A 19,222-nucleotide genomic window follows, 5' to 3' on the forward strand; every position below is an offset into this window, starting at 1 on the left:
GGTTCTGGGGTTCTTGGAAGCCCTTCTCCCTCCGGGCTACACTCCCAGACCTATTTTATATTTTTATTTGGAAACAGGGTTTCTTAAGCCAGCGCGGCTGGCTCTGAACCAGAGCGATCCTCCTGTCTCCGCCTCCCAAGCGGGGATGACAAGCGTGCCCACCACGCCCGGCTCCCTGCTGACTTCTAGTTCTTCAACGTCCAAACACAGTGCCTCAGTTTCCTTGTTTATATTCCCCAAGGCAACTCTGGCCCGGGGTTCCCTGCTTCTAGAGTTGCCCACCTGCCCCAGGTGTGCACACCCTCCTCCCCAGATCCATGACAAGATACGTACCTATCTTTTTTGGGATGTGTGTGTGTGTGTGTGTGTGCGCGTGTGTGTGTGCGCGCGTGCGTGCGTGCGCGCTAGGATTAAATCCAGGGTCATTCCGCCTCTGAGTTAAACCCTAACCTTATTTTTATTTTTTTGCGGCTATGGAGACGTAACCCAGGGGCATTCTACCTCCGAGCTACACCCCCCAGCCCTAGTTTTATTCTTTATTTTGAAACAGGCTCTCACTGAGTTGCAAATAGGGCCTCACTAAGTAGCTGAGGCTGTCCCGAAACTGCGATCCTCCTGTCTCAGCCTCCCAAATCTGGGGATTACAAGCGTGCGCCACCACGCCTGGCTCCCCAGCCCTATGTTTTATTCTTTATTTTGAAACAGGATCTCGCTAAGTTACGGAGGGCCTCACTAAGTAGTTTATGCTGGCCGCAAACCTGCGATCCTTCCGTTTCAGCCTCCTGAGTACTGATTAAAAACGTGAGCACCCCCGGCTCCTTATTTTTTTTATTTTTTGCAGTCCTGGGGATGAAACCCAGGGGCATTTTACCTCTGAACTACATCCCCAGCACTAGTTTTGTTTTCTTTCTTTCTTTCTCTTTCTTTCTTTCTTTCTTTCTTTTTGTTGGTACTGGGGTCCCTGGAAACCCTTCTACCTCCGGGCTACACTCCCAGACCTACTTTTATACTTTTTTAAGTTTGGAAACAGGGTCTCTTAAACCAGAGAGGCTGGCTTCGAACCTGCGTGATCCTCCTGTCTCCGCCTCCCAAGTGTGGGGATTACGGGGATTACAAGCATGTGCCACCACGCCCGGCTCTTTTTATATTTTGAAACAGGGTCAAACTGAGTTGCGAAGGGCCTCGCTAAGTAGCTGAGGCTGTCTGTGATCGTGGTTTCTCCCTCCAGAATGCTGGGATTGCAAGTGTGCGCCACCATGCCCGGCCTCCCCAGATCCTTGTTTGTTTATTATTTATTTATTTATTTATTTTGGTGGGACCCAGAGGCTTTCTACCTCTGGGCTGTACTCCTAGACCTATTTTTTTTTTAAATATTTTATTTGGAAACAGGGTCTCACTAAGTTGCTGAGAGCCTCACTAAGTAGCTGAGGCTGGCTTCCAACCTGTGTGATCCTCCTGTCTCAGCCTCCCAAGTGCAGGGATTACAAGCGTGCGCCACCATGCTCGGCTCCTTATTTTACACACACATATATATGTATATATATGTATGTGTATATATATATGTGTATATGTATGTATATATATAGTGGTAGTGGAGATGGAACCCAGGGCATTCTACCTCTATGGTATACCCTCAGCCTTATTTTATTTTTTATTTTATTTTATTTTATTTTTTGCGGGTCTGGGGGTGGAACCCAGGGGCATTCGACCTCCGAGCTACACCCCCTGCCCTATTTTTTACTCTTTATTTTGAAACCGGGTCTCACTGGGTTGCAGAACGCCTCACTAAGTAGCTGAGGCTGTCCGCGAACCGCGATCCTCCGGTCTCAGCCTCCCGGATGCTGGGATGACGAGCGTGCGCCACCACGCCCGGCTTTAGTTTTTTATTTTAAAACAAGGTCTCGCAAAATTGCTAGGGATCTCCTAAACTTCTGAGTCTGGCCTCGAATCTGAAATCTTCCTGTCTTGGCCTCCAAGTACTGGGATTACAGGCGTGCGCCACGACGCCGGGCTCGCAGTATCTTTTGAGCCCTTTCTGTGCGCCCGGCGCTCGGGGACGCGGAGCTCACAGGCGCAGCGGCCTGGGGCGCTCAAAACCCACCGGCCGCAGGGCTCAGGCCCGCTCTTTTCCGGGCTGCGCCGGCTGGGGGCGGGGCGGGGCCGCGGAGAGGCGGGGCGTCGGGGCCCGCCCACGGGCGGGGGCCGGGGGCGGGGCCTCGAGCTTCCCCGCGGGGCGGGCGGGTGGGGCCTCACGACGCCACGCCCACTCCGGGCGGGGCGGAGCCAGCTCCCTCTGCCCCGCCCCCGGCCGACGCGGCGGCCCGGGGGAGGAGCTCGCGCGCGCCCCGCCCCGCGCCGCCGGAGAGGAGGAGCCGGCGCCGGGCCGCAGTGCAGCCGGAGCGCGCTCTCGGGCGGCCGAGCGCCCGGACCCGGCCCGCCGCGCCCGCCGAGCCGCCCCGCGCCTCGCCATGCCGGGCGCCCGCCTCGCCTGAGCCGCGGCCGCTGGCGCGCGGGGGGCCTCGGCCGCCGGGGCCATGCGCGCGCTGCGCTGACGATGCCGCCCGGCGCGCCCGCCCGCCTGGCGCTGGCCCTGGGCCTGGGCCTGTGGCTCGGGGCGCTGGCGGGGGCCCCCGGGCGCGGCTGCGGGCCGTGCGCGCCCCCCTGCTCCTGCGGCCCGGCCCCGGGTGCCGCCTGCCGCGTCGACTGCTCGGGCCGCGGGCTGCGGACGCTCGGGCCCGCGCTGCGCATCCCCGCGGACGCCACTGCGCTGTGAGTAGCCGGGGCCGGCGGGCGGTTGCCAGGGCTCCGGGCGGCCGGGACCGCGCCTCGGGCGCGAGTGGAGGGCCGCGGGGCGTGGGCGCGGCCGGGGTCGGCGCTCCCGGGGCGAGGCTTGGCGGGGATGCCGGCCCGACTAAATCAGGAAAACCCGGGGCCCCGCCGGCCCGTCCCGGGGAAGGCCGAAATCCCCGCTTCGTGGAAACCGGCGTCCGTCCGACGCCAGCTGAGGGCCAGAGTGGGAGGTCACGCTAATGAGAGGCTAATTAGAGGCCAGCTGGGAAGCGGCCCGGGGCTGGGGCTTCTCCCGAGGCGGGGTTTGCTGGGAGGAGGGCGTGGGGAGCGAGGGTCTGGACTGGGGATTTGATAGATGCTTAAGGAAGGGCCAGGGGGTGGATCCCGAGGAAGAGTGGTTGCAAAGGTGTGAGCAGCGGCCTGGAGGATGCTGGACTTGGCCTCCTGAGGCAACTTCGGGGAAGTGCGAGGGATAGGGGCAGGGTGGGAGGTGAGCTTACCGGCGGCTGGGGTCTAAAAGGCCCTTAGGTGTTCTGTTCCTGATTCACCTAAGAGCGCGCGCGCGTGTGTGTGTGTGTGTGTGTGTGTGTGTGTGTGGTGCCTGGAGGGGTTAAACCGCTGAAGAGACTTTGTCGGGATGACATCCTGGAAGCAACCTTAGTAGGCAGCTTTTACTGAGAGGCTTTCCCGAGCCAGGCCTCTGTCAAGCTCTTGTTGTGGACTGACTTCCCTCCAGGATAGGTACAGTCGAGAGCCTCATTTCAGAGATGGGAATTCAGGCTTGGAGATACGATGTGACTTGTCCAGGGTCTCAGCCTGGACATGGCAGAGCAGGGTTTGAACTTGTGAGGTGCTCAAGACCCAGGTTTGGACTGAGAAAGGCACAGAGGGCTGGGGTTGCAAACATTTGTCCCCAGGGCTGGGAGAGGCTCAGGAGCTGCTAGTCCCAGCGCCTAGGATTTCTCGGGCATTTGTTGGCACCTCTGCCATGGAATCTCCTGCTGGAATCCCTTGAGAACTTAGTATACCCCCAGGCCTGTTAAACCTGGGGGTGGACCATGACGTGTGGTTTTGTAAGGCTGGAGTGACTCCAGCATGGGTCCACCTTTAATAGGGGAGCCTCCCGTCCTGGGGCTTTGCTTGGTGGTCTTGGGGTGGGAAGAGCAAGTTTTCTAGCACTGGCTAGGAGTGGATCTTGGGGCTGCGCTGGGCCTGTCATGCTCCTTGACTGCTGGAGTGTCTGTGGCGTAGCTCCTGCCCGACGGCGGTGCCCACAGAATTGCGTCAGATCCACCCCGCCCTGTTTCTGGATGCTGTGATGAGGGTACCTTTGTCTCTGCCGCTGGCTGCTCTGGCTGTTCCCACTTGCCAGTCCCTGGTGTTTCTGTGCTGGTCACCTAGGAGCTGTCCAGAAAATAAAGGCCTAGGGGCTTGCAGTACCACAGGCTCAACACAGCAGCGGAGCTTGGACTCTGCCATGGCGTACCCCTCTAGTCTCTGGTCCTGGGCTCTGGTGGATGAAGTTTTCTGGAAGCTGGTGGCCTGAGCTGGAAGGACCTAGGGTGCTGGCCCCTTTGATTGTATAATGGGACATCAGGGTGACCGCACATGGGCAGATGGGTGAGGAATGGAGGTGACTCCATCATTCTTCCCACCCCCAAAGCGGCCTCTGTGTGTGGAAATGCATAGGAGAGAAGGGCCTTCCAGGAGGTGTGGAGGCCCCCTGTGGCCCCAGACCCCTGTCTGCAGACTCCCCAGGGAGATGGGTAGTCTTCCCCAAGGGAGAGAGCCAAGTTGGAGGAGGCCAGGGCCACAGACACAGTGGGCGTTCAGATGCCTCCCTGGGAGGCGCAGGCCCCCTTTTTTTGTGGCTCCTAACCTAACCTGTGGTGAGCCAGGGAAGCTGCGTCCAGGTGAAAGGATGGTTTCGGAAACCATGGCCTTCCAGCCTTCCTTGGGTTAAAGTGATGCTCCTGGGAGGTGGCGGCTCACAAACGATGACGTTTCTGGCAAATGCTGCCGCTGTGCTATTTTTGAAGCTTTGTTCTGGAGAAGTTAAAGCCTCATATGGAGAAAAGTAGGCAGAACAGGGTGACGAGTCCAGTGCCCTCCCCTCCCTTCTCATCCTTTCCCCCTCTTTTGAGCCAAATTCCAGCATCCTGGTCTTTATCTGTGAGCATTTGGGAGTGCATCGTAACACCCCAAACACACCCAGAACGACGGAGGCTTCTTCCCTCCCACGACATGTGTAGTGTGTGTAAGGTTTGCTTGTTTCGTTTTCGGCTAGTTTGATCAGGGTCTGGCTAAGGTCTGCGCAGTGCAGTTGGTTGACATCTTTCCAATCTGTTGATGGTTAAGCCCCTGCATCTCCTTTTCCCTCTCGTGGCCCTGGGTTCTTGGTTGTCTCTGAGCTGTCACCCCGCATGCCGTTGGCGTCTCTGCTGCGTCTTCTGTAAGCTGGCAGTGGGTCTGAGCCCCTTTGTGCTGCGGGGCACACCTCAAGTGCTCTGGAGCCTCTGTGGCCAGGGGCTACAAGGCAGACCTCTGCAGCTGAAGCCAGCGTGCTTGACAGCGCCCTGGATGGGAGCTGCCGTGCTCTCATGTGCGGTCGCTCTGGGGAGGCTGCTGCTTGGGTGATATGCGCTGCTAGTTTTGGCCAGGGGCTCACCTGGGCCTGGAGTGGTCTTGTGAGTGTTTCGGGAAGAAAACCAGTACATACCAGGGACTCAGTAGGTGCTTGCTTGGCTGATTTTAAGTACTGGGGCTGTAGGGTCCCATCTGGGCCCCTAAGTGACATGAGAGTGGGGACAGGGTAGAAGAAGTTCAGGCCCCAGGGATAGGTATGGGCCTGGCATGAGTCAAATGTGTTAGGCTATACTTGCCATGTGCACAGCTGTCTTAGGGGGCAGCAGAGGCCCCAGAGAGCCAGGATCAGGGATTGTCAGGGAGGCCCCACTAGGTTGAGGCCTGCCTGGTTACTGTGCACCACCCTATGTTGGGGTAGAGAGACCACCTGTAGGTGCTGGCCTGGCCCCTATGGGGCTCAGCTATTGCAAAGAGTCCACGTTAAACTGTTAGGTACATGGATCCTACAAGGCATTAGTAGCCCTCGGAGCGGGAAGGGGGAGGAAGCTGGAAGGACCCCAGCTGCAGGACATGGAAGCCAAGCCTCAGACTCGCGCAGGAGCTACCCAAGGGCTGGAGCGCACTCCTGAGACAAGGGAACAGCCTCGTGGAGTTCCCCAGGCACGAGGCCATGGTGCAGCAGGAGGGAGGGCCTCTGTGGGGAGAGTAGGTGGGGTGGCCTTAAAGGGTCCAGGAGAAAAGCAGCATAGTTGCTTTCTAGTTTCTAGAAAGATCCCTGGCTGAGCCTGGCATGGTAGTGCACACTTGTAATCCTAGAACTTAGAAAGCTGAGACAGGAAGATCTCAGGTTTGCAGCCAGCCTCAGCTACTTAGTGAGGCCCTCCATAACTTAGACCCCGTTTCAAAATAAAGAATAAAAAATAGGCTGGGTGTGGTGGTGCACGTTTGTAATCCCAGCATTTGGGAGGCTGAGATAGGAGGATCATAATTCGCAGACAGCCTCAGCTACTTATGCCCTTTGCAACTCAGTGAGACCCTGTTTCAAAATAAAGAATAAAGGCCGGGTGTGGTGGTGCACACTTGAAATCCCAGCATTCGGGAGGCTGAGACTGGAGGATCATGGTTTGTGGACAGCCTCAGCTACTTAGGCCCTTCGTAATTCAGTAAGACCCTGTTTCAAAAAATAAAAAAACTAAACAATAGGGCTGAGGATGTAGCTCAGAGGTAGAATGGCCCTGGGTTCCAGCTCCAGTACCACAAAATAAATAAATAAATAAAAATAAAAAATAGGGCTGGGGGTGTAGCTTGGAGGAAGAATGCCCTTGGTTCCAAAAAATCCCGAGTGCTGCTGGCTGGTCTCGAGCCCCTGAACTACGGCTGCCACATGGTACCACACTTGGGAATTCAGAACGCGAATGTGAGGGTAACTCGTGTCCTAATTAGACATGGGATGTAAATTTGTCAAAAATGTGGACAAGTACCAACATGGTTGCTAACTGAGGAAGGAGGAGGTTGGTGAGGTGGCACCTCCTCAGGAGCCTGCCGTGCCCTCTGCCCCTGGGGCGGAGGAACCTTGGAGCACTGGCAGCCCCAGAGACTCTCAGGAGCTGGTGTGCAAGAGTGCCTGAGCACAGAGTATGGGGATGAGAAACAGCGTCAGGTCATCTCCCCCATACGGGACTTGTATTGAGAAAAATGGAAGCCAGGCGTGGTGGCGCACACTTGTAATCCAGCATTCGGGAGGCTGAGACTGGAGGATCACAGTTCGCGGACAGCCTCAGCTACTTAGTGAGGCCCTGTTTCAAAATAAAGACTAAAAAATAGGGCAGGGGTGTAACTCAGAGGTCAAATGCCCCTGGATTCCATCCCCAGGCCTGCAAAAAAGAAAAAAAGAAAAGCAAATATGGAGAACTCTTATAGGCCACGACAAAAGACAAAGACCTCTTTAAGAAACCGGCAAAGAAGCAAGGGCAAGGTAGCATATGCTTGTAATTTTAGTACTTGGGAGGCTGAAAAAGGAGGATCACAGGTTTGAGGCTAGCCTCAACAACTTATTAAAACTATGTTTCAAAATAAGGGGCCAAGCCAGGCATGGTGGCCCACACTTGTAATCCCTGCACTTGGGAGGCTGAGACAGGAGGATCGCACAGGTTCGAGGCCAGCCTCAGCTACTTAGTGAGGCTCTCAGCAACCTAGTGAGACCCTGTTTCCAAATAAAATATAAAAATAGGTCTGGGAGTATAGCCCGGAGGTAGAAAGCCTCTGGGTTCCACCCCCAGCACCACACACACACACACACACACACACACACACACACACACACGGGGCTGGGCATGGTGGCGCACACTTGTAATCCCAGCTTGGCGGGGTGAGATAGGAGGATCGCATGGGTTAGAAGCCAGCCTCAGCTACTGAGTGAGGCTCTCAGCAACTTAGTGAGACCTTGTTTCCAAGTAAAATATTAAAAAAAAATTAGGTCTGGGAGTATAGCCTGGAGGTAGAAAAGCCCCTGGGTTCCACCCCCAGTACCATAAAAATAAATAAGTAAATCAATAAAATAAGGGTGGAAGTGTGCTCAGGTAGAACACACCTAGGTTAACACACACACACACACACACACACACACACACACACACACACACCAAAAACGGGCAAAGGAGCTGGGCATGATGGTGCACGCCTGTAATCCCAGTACTTGGGAAACTGAACAGGAGGATTGTGCAGGTTCGAGGCCAGCCTCAGCTACTTAGTGAAACTCTGAGCAACCTAGTGAGACCCTGTTTCAAAACAAAAGGCTGGGTGTAGCTTGAGGTAGAATGCCCCTGGATTCAATCCTCAGTACCAGAATAAAATAAAATAGGAAGCTGGTTATGGTAGTGCATGGCTTTAATCCCAGTACTTGGGAGTTTGAGACACGAGTATCACAGGTTTGCAGCCAGCCTCAGTAACTTAGCAAGGCCCTCCATAACTTAGGGAGTCCTTTCAAAATAAAATAGGGCTGGAGGTGTAGCTCAGAGCTCTGGGTTCAGTCCCCTGTACCAGCTGATCTTGTGCCGCCTGCTGTAATCCTAGTACTTGGGAGGCTGAAATGGGAGGTCGCAAGTTCTTGGCCAGCCTCAGTAACTTAGTGAGACCTTGTTCCAGAATAAAAATAGAGCTGAGGGTGTATCTCAAGAGGTAGAATGCCCCCAGGTTCAATCCCTGTGTGTGTGTGTGTGTGTGTGTGTGTGTGTGTGTGTGTGACACAAATATCCCCAGTATCCCCACACACATAAAATAGGAGCCATATGTAGTGGCATATGCCTGTAATCCTAATACTTGGGAGGTTGAAGCAGGAGGATTGTGGGTTCGCAGACAACTTCACTCAGCACGTAGTGAGACTCATCAATCTAGCAAGACTCTGTTTCAAAATATAAAAATAAAATAGGGCCGGGGGTATAGCTCAGAGGTAGCATGGCCCTAAGTTCAATCCTCAGTACAAAAATAAATAAGCAAGTAAGACATAAAACTGGCCGATAACTGCATGAAAAGATGCTCGGCGTTGCTGTCGTCAGGGAAATGCAGGTCAGAACCGCAGCGATCACCACTTGGTGCCACTAGCATGGCTGTCGTCACCAAGGCAGGGCCTGCTGCGCTGGGGAGTGGAAGTGGCGCAGCCTGTACAGAACGGTCTGGCAGCTGCGTGGTCAAACAGGTACCAGCCCTGTGCAGCCTGTAACTCAGGAGGCTGAGACAGGAGGATCTGAGATTTGAGGCAACTTAGCAAGAACACCCTGGCTTCAATCCCAAGTACCATACACACACACACAAAAAAAAAAAAAGACAGGAAGATCCTAAAGGTCCATCGGCAGACAATGGAAAGACCAGGGCAGACCACCCGAATGAAGGATGTTCTTCACCTTGGAGGGACGGGGCGTTCGTGTGTTCATGTGTACCTTCTGTGTGTTTGGTACTAGAGATTGAAGCCAGGGGTGTCTTTGTTTGTTTGTTTGTTTGTTTGTAGTACTGGGGATGGCCCCAGGGGCATTCTACATCCGAGCTACACCCCCAGCCCTATTTTTTATTCTTTTCTTTATTTATTTAAATTTTTTTTTTTTTTTTTTTTTTTTTTTTTTTTGCAGGTCTGGGGCTGGAACCCAGAGGCATTTGACCTCCGAGCTACACCCCCAGCCCTATTTTTTATTCTTTATTTTGAAACAGGGTCTCACTGAGTTGCTTAGAGCCTCACTAAGTAGCTGAGGCTGGCTTTGAACCTGTGGGATCCTCCTGTGTCAGCCTCCCAAGTGCAGGGATTACAAGCCTGCGCCATCATGCCCGGCTCCGGCTATTCTTTTATTTTAAACAGGGTCTCACTGAGTTGCAAAGGGTCTTACTAAATAGCAAAGGCTGTCTGCAACCATGATCCTCCATTCTCAGCCTCCCAAATGCTGGGATTACAAGTGTGCACCACTATGTATGCCTGGCTGAAGCCAGGGGTGTTCTATCTCTGAGCTAGCTACCCTCCCGGCCCTATTTTTAATTTGAAATGAGATCTTACTGAGTTACTGCATGCTGGCTTTTTTTTTTTTTTTTTTTTGGTGGTACTGGGGTTCCTGGAAACCCTTCTACCTCTGGGCTACACTCCCAGACCTATTTTTTATACTTTTTAATTTGGAAATAGGGTCTCTTAAGCCAGTATGCCTGGCTTCGAACCTGCGCGATCCTCCTGTCTCTGCCTCCCAAGCGCGGGGATTACAAGTGTGTGCCACCACACCCAGCTTTATTCTTTGTTTTTTTTTTATTTTTAGTTTTTTAATATTTTTAAAAGGGTCTCACTAAGTTGCTGAAGGTCTTTGCTGGCCTTGATCCTCTTGTCTCAGCCTCCCAAGTGCTAGGATTACAGGCATGCACCACCACGCCAAGCCTATTTTTTATTTTGAAACAGTCTCACTAAGTAATGGAGGGCCTAAGTAGCTGAAGTGGCCACGAAGCTGGGATCCTCCTGTCTCAACCTCCCAAGTACTGGGATTGCAAGTGTGCATCACACCTGGCCCTGGCCCTTATTTTTAATTCATTTATTTAATTAATTAATTTATTTATTTGGTGGTACTGGGGGTGGAACCCAGAGGCTTTCTACCTCCGGGCTATACTCCCAGACCTTTTTTACATTTTTTATTTGGAAACAGGGGTCTCACTAAGTTGCTGAGAGCCTCACTAAGTAGCTGAGGCTGGCTTCGAACCCGTGCAATCCTCCCAAGCGTGGGGATTACAAGCATGCGCCACCACGCCTGGCTTCATTTATTTTATTTTATTTTTTCAGTGCTGTGGATTGAACCCAGAGGTGCTCTACTACTGAGCCCATGCCCAGCCCTTTTACTTACTTATTTTGCGGTACTGGGGGTGGAACCCTGGGGCATTCTACCTCCAAACTACACCCTCAGCCCCTGCTCTATTTTTTATTCTTTACTTTGAAACAGGGTCTCACTGAGTTGCAGAGGGCCTCACTAAGTAGCTGAGGCTGTCTGCGAACCAGGTCCTCCCATCTCAGCCTTCTGAATGCTGGGATGACAAGTGTGCGCCCATGCCGGGCTCCTTTTACTTACTGTTTTGAGGCAGGGTCTCACTGGTTGCCTGCTGGCCCTGAAGCAGCGCTCCCTTGGCCTCAGGTTCCTGCACAGCTGGCGTTAGGTGTGCGCCGTGCGCCAGGCCCGGTCAGCTCTCGGTCCTGTTTCTTCCAGGCGCCCCCTTGCAGTGCTGTGAGGTCGGAACCACTCTTGGCCCCATTTTACAGACCAGGAAGCGGAGGCTCCGGAGGTCGGGTCACGCCCTTGGCTGGTGCCGCTGGTGGCCTGGGGCAGATGTGCACTCCAGCAGTCCTGGTGTGTAGATTCCTGAAGGCAGACCTTTCTGGGACTGGCGCATTGGCAGTGGGCTCTGAGGTGCCTCTCGAGCCTCCCAGCAGCTCTGCCGTGTCTCCGTCTCTCCTGGTGTGGGCCTTCTGGCTGGCTTCCTCTTGGCTTCGGGAGGAAGACCCGGTAGCCTGGTTGAGACATGGGTCCACATCCTACCTCTTCAACTTCCTGTGTGACTGTGGCCTAGTCACACAGCCTCTCTGAGCCTCAGTTTCCTTGCCTGTAAAATGGGTACCTTGAGTAGATGCACCTTATGGAGCTGTGGGGCCTGAGGAGGCGTGTGGTGCATCAGCAGGGCCCCCACTGGCAGCCACAGCGTACCTGTTGCCAGGGAGCCATTCTACCCCTCCTCTCCATGGTCTCTGGGGGTCTGTTCCCTCGTCTGCAAGTGCCAGCCACCAGAGGACATGCCTGGGAGCCCCTCTGACGCAGGGCAGGCAGAGCGCCACGCCTGCGCGCTGCCCCAACGCTGATCAAGATGCCTGCACGTGCGTCAGCGCTTGGCTCAAGGAGCCCACGTCCAGAGGCCCGCCTGTGGTTTGTGGTTTTACCTGGAGTGCCTTTAACGCAGAGGCTGTGGGGATTCGTGGGGCCTTGTAGCGTTTTGTGCTCTTTTGAGGTGGGTCTTGCTATGGTCCAGGCTCTTGGGCTCAAGGGATCCTCTCACCCAGCTTCCTGAGCAGCTAGGGCTGTACTCACATGGAGCCTGCCTCCTACCCCTATGCCGGGGTGCCCTCTGTTTTGTTTATTTATTTATACTGGGATTTGAACTCAGGGTCGTTCTACCTCTGAGCTATAACCCTATTTTTTTATATTTGGAAACGGGGCCTGGCCAAGTAGCTGGGGCTGGCCTGGAACCTGCGATCCTCCTGTCTCAGCCTCCCAGGTGTTGGGATTCGGAGCCTGTGCTGCCACGCCCTGCTCCTGTCTGGTTTTTGATGCGCTCTGGTGTGTACATGTGACAGTGGATTCACGGGCCGTGGTCTGCTGACCCCTGGTGGTGTACCTGGCTGTCACCTCCGCACACCGTGTGTGCTGTGTCTGGTGGACGTTGCTGGGCCCTCGGGGACTAGGTTGTGTCAAGCACATGTGAGGCTCCGTGTCCCCCTTGTAAGTTCCCTGCAAACCTTCCCCGAGGCAGCTGCACACAGGCTTCCCGTGGAGCCTTCTGCGCCTGGGGTGAGCGGGAGGGAGTCTTGGCCACCCATACCAAATGTGGGCCTGCCTCCTGGGCTGCCCCTGAGCCGATGACTGGTTCTGCCTTGCTCCCCCACCCTGGGGTGTCTCTAGCGAGTGGGCAGGAAGCACAGAGACCCTGGCTCCTGAGGGAGACCCTGGCTGGGGTTGGGTTTCACTTGAGGAAGCCATTTTGGATGGAGACACATTTTCCTTTCCGGAACACGGTGGTGGCCAAGGCCAGCAGCAGGAGCCCAGACGGCCGGCCCGCCCAGCACTCCGGAATGAAAACATCCCGCTTCTCGGCTGCTGTCTGGGGTGGCGGCGTCTGGGCTGTGCTCGTGGCCTGGCCTGCCGCGCTGCCTGTACGGCTCCAGCTGGCCGGGCGTGGGCGCAGCTGCGGGCAGGCCAGGCGGTGGGGCGCTGTGGGGTGTGCGCGCGTCCCTGCAGCTGGAAAATGCGGCTCATGTCCTTTCTCGGAACACCTCGTTCTTTCTGGCTTGGCAGCTGCCTTTGCCAAGGGGCCCCTGGTGCCCAGGCGCCAGTGCGGGGGGTGAGGATATAGGAGGGGCTGAGGTGGGCCGGGCCTGTTCTCCCCGATGCCCCTGTGGGTCCAGCTCTGGCAGAGCCCGACTGTGGTAGCCCCTGTGCTCTGAAGGTGGGTGGGATCCCATGAGGCCAGCTTGGGAAGGGATTTGTCCTCAGGCAGGGGCAGAAACCAGCTCTTCTTCTGGTGGCAGCATAGAAGCCCAGCACTCAGGGCAGGGGCTATAGCTGGGGACAGGCCCGGCCCTGGGCGTGGAGCTCCACACTGCCTCACAGGCCTGGACCGATGCCCCGCCCACTGCAGGGCCCCCACAGTCCCTGGGAACCTACGGCTGGCTGCCCATGGACACCTTGGGGACATGGGAGAGGAGGCAGGAACCTGTGCTCTCACCTGGGAATGGGGCTGGCCATGATGGGCCGGGAGCACCTGGGCACAGTCCTGGTGCTGTGTACCACAGACGGGGTGGGCAGGCCCGCTTACCCGCGCTGGCCTTGTCAATGCCTGGGTGGGGGTGGCTCTTGGAACAACTGTCTTTGGGGCTGGGCTTTGTTTTCCCCTCATAGTGAGGGGAGGACCCCGATATCCCTACTCCCTCTCCCTGTCCTGTATACCCCATCCCTGCCCCTGCCCATGTGTCGTAGGAGGATTCGAGGCGGGCCATCCCCCACCCAGCCTCTCATCTTGATAGCATTTCAATCGTGGGAGGACTCGGTTCTTGTGACAGAGGGCCCAATAAGGACATCCAGACTTCACAGAACACCCTTAACATGTGTGGCCCTCCTCCTGGTCCCCAGACCCCGGGCCTTGAGACCCTTCGTCTCGGCCGTCTGCAAGGCAGCACAGGGCCCTGGGCCCTGGGCTGGGGCCAGAGGAGGTGAGCCCTGGGTGTGGGCGGGGGTCTGTCCACTCTCCCCCTTCTCCTTGGAAAAGCAGGGTGGGTGTAGCCGAGAGCCTGCTGCCCTGCCCGCCTGCTGCCAGCAGGCTCTAAGTTTTCCTTCAGCTCTCCTCAACATGCATGCATTACTTTAAACATCATTTCCGGCCCTGGAAGCCAGCCTCACTTGCCATAAATAGACGGGAACAGAAGCAAAGGAGTGGAAGAGAAGGCCGTGGGCTCCTGACCGAGGCTCAGAGCCGACACGCTTGCCCTCCGCAGGCCGGGGCCTCTCCTCCCTGGCCTGGCCCCGGTGGGGGCCTCTGGGCTGAGGGAGCCTGTCTCCTCCAGGGAGAGGAAGGGGCTGGCTGGCTGGCCAGCCTGGTCTGCTGGAGGAGGCGGCGCTGGCCGGAGGAGCGGGTTACATAAGGTCCACAGGCAGCCTCGGAGCCGTCCCCCGAGTCCTGTTTCCTGCGTGGCGGCCAGTGCTGGGCGGGGGTGCTGGGCCTGGCACTCGCCCGCCCGCTGACCACATGTGTCTGGAATGTGCAGATGTTTCTTTGGGGGCTCTGGCTGCCCCACTCCCTGCCTGGCATCTGGACTGGCAAGTGGGTACCCAGACTACTCCTGTCCTGGCAGAGAAGGGGACTGAGGCCACTTGGCTGTAGGTCGGAGCCTCTGCTTTTACAGCCTGGTGAGCACTCGAGGCACCTGCCAAGCCCTCCTGGGCCTCCACCTGGGCCTCCCTGGCCACCCATCTCTCCAGGAAGCCCAGTCCTGAGACCACCTGGCCTCCCTGCCTGGCTCCTTCCCCATCCCTGTGCGGCCTGTGTGGGGCGGGGGGGCGGGGAGCCCCAGACGCCTCCCCTTCTTCCTGTTTGGTACTGGGGTTGAAGCCAGGGCATTCTACCTCTGAGCTACACTACAGCCCCACTTTAGTTTTCATTTTGAAACTAAGTTGCTGAGGCTGGCCTCAAACCTGTGATCCTCCTGTCTCAACCACCCAAGCACTGGGATTACAGGCATGCACTACCACACCTGGCTCCACATTCCTCCCTTTAACAGGAGGGTTGGGAGCCACACAGGGCCATCCCATGGCGTGTGTGAGCCCCACTGGTTGAGTGCGCTCCATGGGGGTAGTATGGTGTCCTGGCCCTACTTGGGGTGTCCCCTGCAGGATGGGGCTGCGGAAATCGGGGAAGAGAAGGGCCCAAGTGTGGGGGCACAGTGGGTGTCCTTCCCCTCTTCAACACACTTGCCCATTGTGGAGCAGGAAAGGGAGCATCAGAGGGCATAGGCCAGGAGAGCCCCCACCGTCACAGATGGGGGTGAATGTCTCCCTGCCTGGTGGGTGTGCTTCCCAGCCCAGCCCTCCACCAGCTCCTCTGACACCTTCCAGCTTGGCTGGATCACTGGCTCTCTCTGGCGAAAGGAGGATCTCAGGCTCACAGCCAGCTTCAGGTACTTAGGCCTTTAACAATTTTAGTGAGACCCTGTTTAAAAAAAAAAAATGAAGACCTGGAGCTGGGTGTGGTGGTGCGATCCTGTAATCCCAGTACTTGAGAGGCCGAGATAGGAGTATTATGGTTTGCCAGTCTCTGCTACTTAGTGAGGCCCTCTGCAGCTTAGTGAGATCCTGTTTCAAAATAATACGTTGGGCGTGGTGGCGCACACTTGTAATCCCAGCATTTGAGAGGCAAGACAGGAGGATTGCTGTTCGCGGACAGCCTCACCTACTTAGTGTGGCCCTCCGCAACTCAGTGAGACCCTGTTTCAAAATAAAGAATGAAAAATAGGGCAGGGGGTGTAGCTTGGAGGTCAAATGCCTCTGGGTTCCATCCCCAACACCCCCCAACACACACAAAAAAAGGGCTGGGGATATGGTTGAGAGGTAGAATGCCCCTGGGTTCAATCCTCAGTAATGCAAAAACATAAAAAATAAAATTAATAAAGAATGAAAAATAGAGCCGGGCGTGGTGGCACATGCTTGTAATCTCAGCATTCGGGAGGCTGAGACCAGACGATTGCGGTTCGTGGACACCCTTAGCTATTTAGTGAGGCCCTCCGCAACTTAGTGAGACCCTGTTTCAAAATAAAGAATAAAAATAGAGCTGGGGGTGTAGCTCGGGGGTCAAATGCCCTGGGTTCCAGACCTGCAAAAAAAAAAAAAAAAAAGAAAAGAAAAGAAAAAGAAAAGAAAAAGAAAAATAGGGCTAGGGGTATAGCTTGGAGGTAGAATGCTCTGGGTTCCATCCCTAGTTTTAAAAGAAAGAGGAAGGAAGGAAGGAAGGAAATGAGGAGGGCTGGGGGTGTAGCTCATAGAATGCTCCTGGGTACCATTCCCAGCACACACACACACACACACACACACACACACACACACACACACACATTAGGGCTGGGGGTGTAGCTCATAGAATGCTCCTGGGTACCATTCCCAGCACACACACACACACACACACACACACACACACACATTAGGGCTGGGGGTGTAGCTCATAGAATGCTCCTGGGTACCATTCCCAGCACACACACACACACACACACACACACACACACACACACACACACACATTAGGGCTGGGGGTGTAGCTCATAGAATGCTCCTGGGTACCATTCCCAACACACACACACACACACACACACACACACACACACACACACACACATTAGGGCTGGGGGTGTAGCTCATAGAATGCTCCTGGGTACCATTCCCAGCACGCGCGCGCGCACACACACACACACACACACACACACACACACACACACACATTAGGGCTGGGGGTGTAGCTCAGAGGTAGAATGTCCCTGGGTTTAATCCCCAGTGCCCAAGAAGTAGGATGTGGGAGCACATTTGTTCTCCCCGTCCTCCTTTGTTGGGGGGCTTCCTGGTGCTTCCTCCCGCCGGCGCCAGGCGTGTGGGGCCCGCATGTGCTTCTCTTGGTCCCTGGCTGGCACTGCTTGGCCACAGCCTGTTTGTAGAGCACAGGCTCCCTCTGCTGCCATCGCTGTGATGCCCTGCCTTGGCAGGTACAGTTCTCACCTCTCCTCCTTGGACAGAAGGGCACGATGAGGCCAGAAGGGGCCAGGGTGGTGTCCAGGAGGGTGCTGGGATGGAGCCCGAACTGGGCAGCGCTGGGACAGGGAAGGCAGGCCCCTTCAGCCTCTGGCCTTGCTGGGAAGAGCTGGGCTGGTGAGAGGCACCAGGTGCTGCCCCGTGAGCTAAGCGCTGACATGTAGGAGGGTGGAGACCATGGGGGTGCCGTGTAGACCTAGTGGGGCCCAGAGGTGTCTGCCCAGTCAGGGCGGTTCAGGGCCGCCCCGGAGCCTATGGGACTGAGGGTCGAGAGGATGTAGAGAGGAGGCCCAAGGCTGGGCAGCAGAGGGCTGTGGCCCCACCTCTGCCAGCAGGCTTTCTAGGTACTAGAGGAGGCCCGGAGAGGAGGGCTGTAGAGGTACTGATGCTTGGGCCACATTGCACGTGTGCTAACCGTGTGTCGTCCAGCCTGTGTCAACGTGTCACCTGAGTGGAGACTTAAATTTTTTTTTTTTTTTTGGCGGGTTTGGGGATAGAACCCAGGGGCATTTGACCTCTGAGCCACACCCTCTGCCCTATTTTTTATTATTTATTTTGAAACAGGGTCTTACTAAGTTGCAGAGAGCCTCACTAAGTAGCTGAGGCTGTCCGCGAACCACGATTCTCCGGTCTCAGCCTCCTGAATACTGGGATTACAAGCGTGTGCCACCACATCCAGCTCTGGAGATTTAATTTTTATTTATTTATTTATTTTTTTGTGGTGGTACTGGGGGTGGAACCCAGAGGCTTCCTACTTTTGGGCTATACTCCCAGACCCATTTTATATTTTATTTGGAAACAGGGTCTCACTAAGTTGCTGAGGCTGGCTTCGATCCTCCTGTCTCAGCCTCCCAAGCGTGGGGATTACAAGCGTGCGCTACCACGCCCGGCAGGAAACTTAATTTTTAACATGCTTACAGCTTTGATAGATTAAAGTAAAGTGGTGTTAACTGGGCATGGTGGCACACACTTGTAAGTCCAGCATTCGGGAGGCTGAGACAGGAGAATCGTGGTTCGCAAACAGCCTCAGCTACTTAGTGAGGCCCTCTGCAAATTAGGTGACATGCTGTTTAGAATAAATAAAAAATAGGGCTGGGGGTGTAGCTCAGAGGTAGAATGCCCTTGGGTTCCACTCCTAATCTCACAAAAAAAGAAAAAAGTGGTGTTGTATGACTGTGTTCATTGACAGTTCTCTGTTACTAATAGTGAATGCTTTTTCCACGTCTGACCATTTCCTTTTTTTTTTTTTTGTACTGAGGAGTGAACTCAGGGGTGTTCTATCTATAAGCTATGCCCAGCCCTTCTTAGTTTTTTTGTTTTGTTTTGTTTTTGTGGTAGCAGGGATTGAACCTAGGGGCATTCTTCCGCCTTTAGCCCTGTTTTATTGTTTATTTTGAAGCGGTCTCCTTAGTTGCTGAGGCTGGCCACAAACCTGGGCTCCTTTCTTAGCTCCAAGTGCTGTGATGATAGGCACCTGCCACCACGCCTGGATATTTAACTTTGAAACAGGGTCTCACCAAGTTTCTGAGGGTCTTGCTAAGTTGCCGAGGCTGACCTTGAACTTGCTATCCTCCTGTCTCAGCCTCCATAGTACTGGGATATATAGAAATATTCCATGATTCCCAGCTCCATGTGCACTTTCAGTAATTGAGGTGTTTTTTTTTTTTTTTTTTTTTTTCCCTATCTCTCCTCCTTTTTGATACTGGGGATTGAGCTCAGGCATTCTACCTTTGAGCTTCACCTCCAGCCCTAGTTTTTATTCTTCATTTTGAAACCGAGTCTCATTAGCTGAGGCTGGCCGCAAACCCAGATCCTCCTGTCTCAGCCTCCCAAGTACTGGGATTAAAGTGTGTGCCACCATGCCCGGCTGGATGTGTTGATCTTTGATGCTCTTTCTCGTGCTTGGAACCCGTGACGATTCCGTGTTCTCGGTCGGTGTGTGCTGGGTCTGGCCTCGCCCTCGCGGCTCTGCCCAGCGCTTGTGCCGAGGCCGCTTGTGGCCTGCTTCTTCCTTCAGGCGCCTTGCAGGCTGGAGGCTTTCTCTGGCTCCTTCTTCTCTGCCGGTCAGTCTGTCTACCCCAACACCCAGTCATGGTGGGAAACAGCAGAAATTCCTGGTTCCTGTTTATGGACAACTCTTATGATGTCTACAGATGACTCTTCATGTTATCTTAAGTCTTGGTTTTTTTTTTTTGTTTGTTTGTTTTTGGTGGTATTAGGAATTGATTGAACCCAGGGGCATCTATGTCTGGGCTACACCCCAGCCCTTTCTTTTTTTTTTT

The 19,222-nt window shown here is 55.0% G+C and overlaps 1 protein-coding gene across 1 annotated transcript in view; it reads left to right on the forward strand.

Annotated features, from left to right (window-relative positions):
• Positions 1-2,554: 2,554 nt before the first annotated feature.
• PKD1 (polycystin 1, transient receptor potential channel interacting) overlaps positions 2,555-19,222 on the forward strand; it is a gene marked incomplete at both ends in the record, with an annotated part of 46,955 nt that continues 30,287 nt past the window's right edge. The window contains one exon of the mRNA XM_080702430.1: positions 2,555-2,769. Coding sequence (XP_080558556.1) covers positions 2,555-2,769 — 215 coding nt within the window. The remainder of the gene's footprint in view (positions 2,770-19,222) is intronic.

Source organism: Muscardinus avellanarius, assembly GCF_963383645.1.
Source record: "Muscardinus avellanarius genome assembly, chromosome: 10".
Classification (NCBI taxonomy): domain Eukaryota; kingdom Metazoa; phylum Chordata; class Mammalia; order Rodentia; family Gliridae; genus Muscardinus; species Muscardinus avellanarius.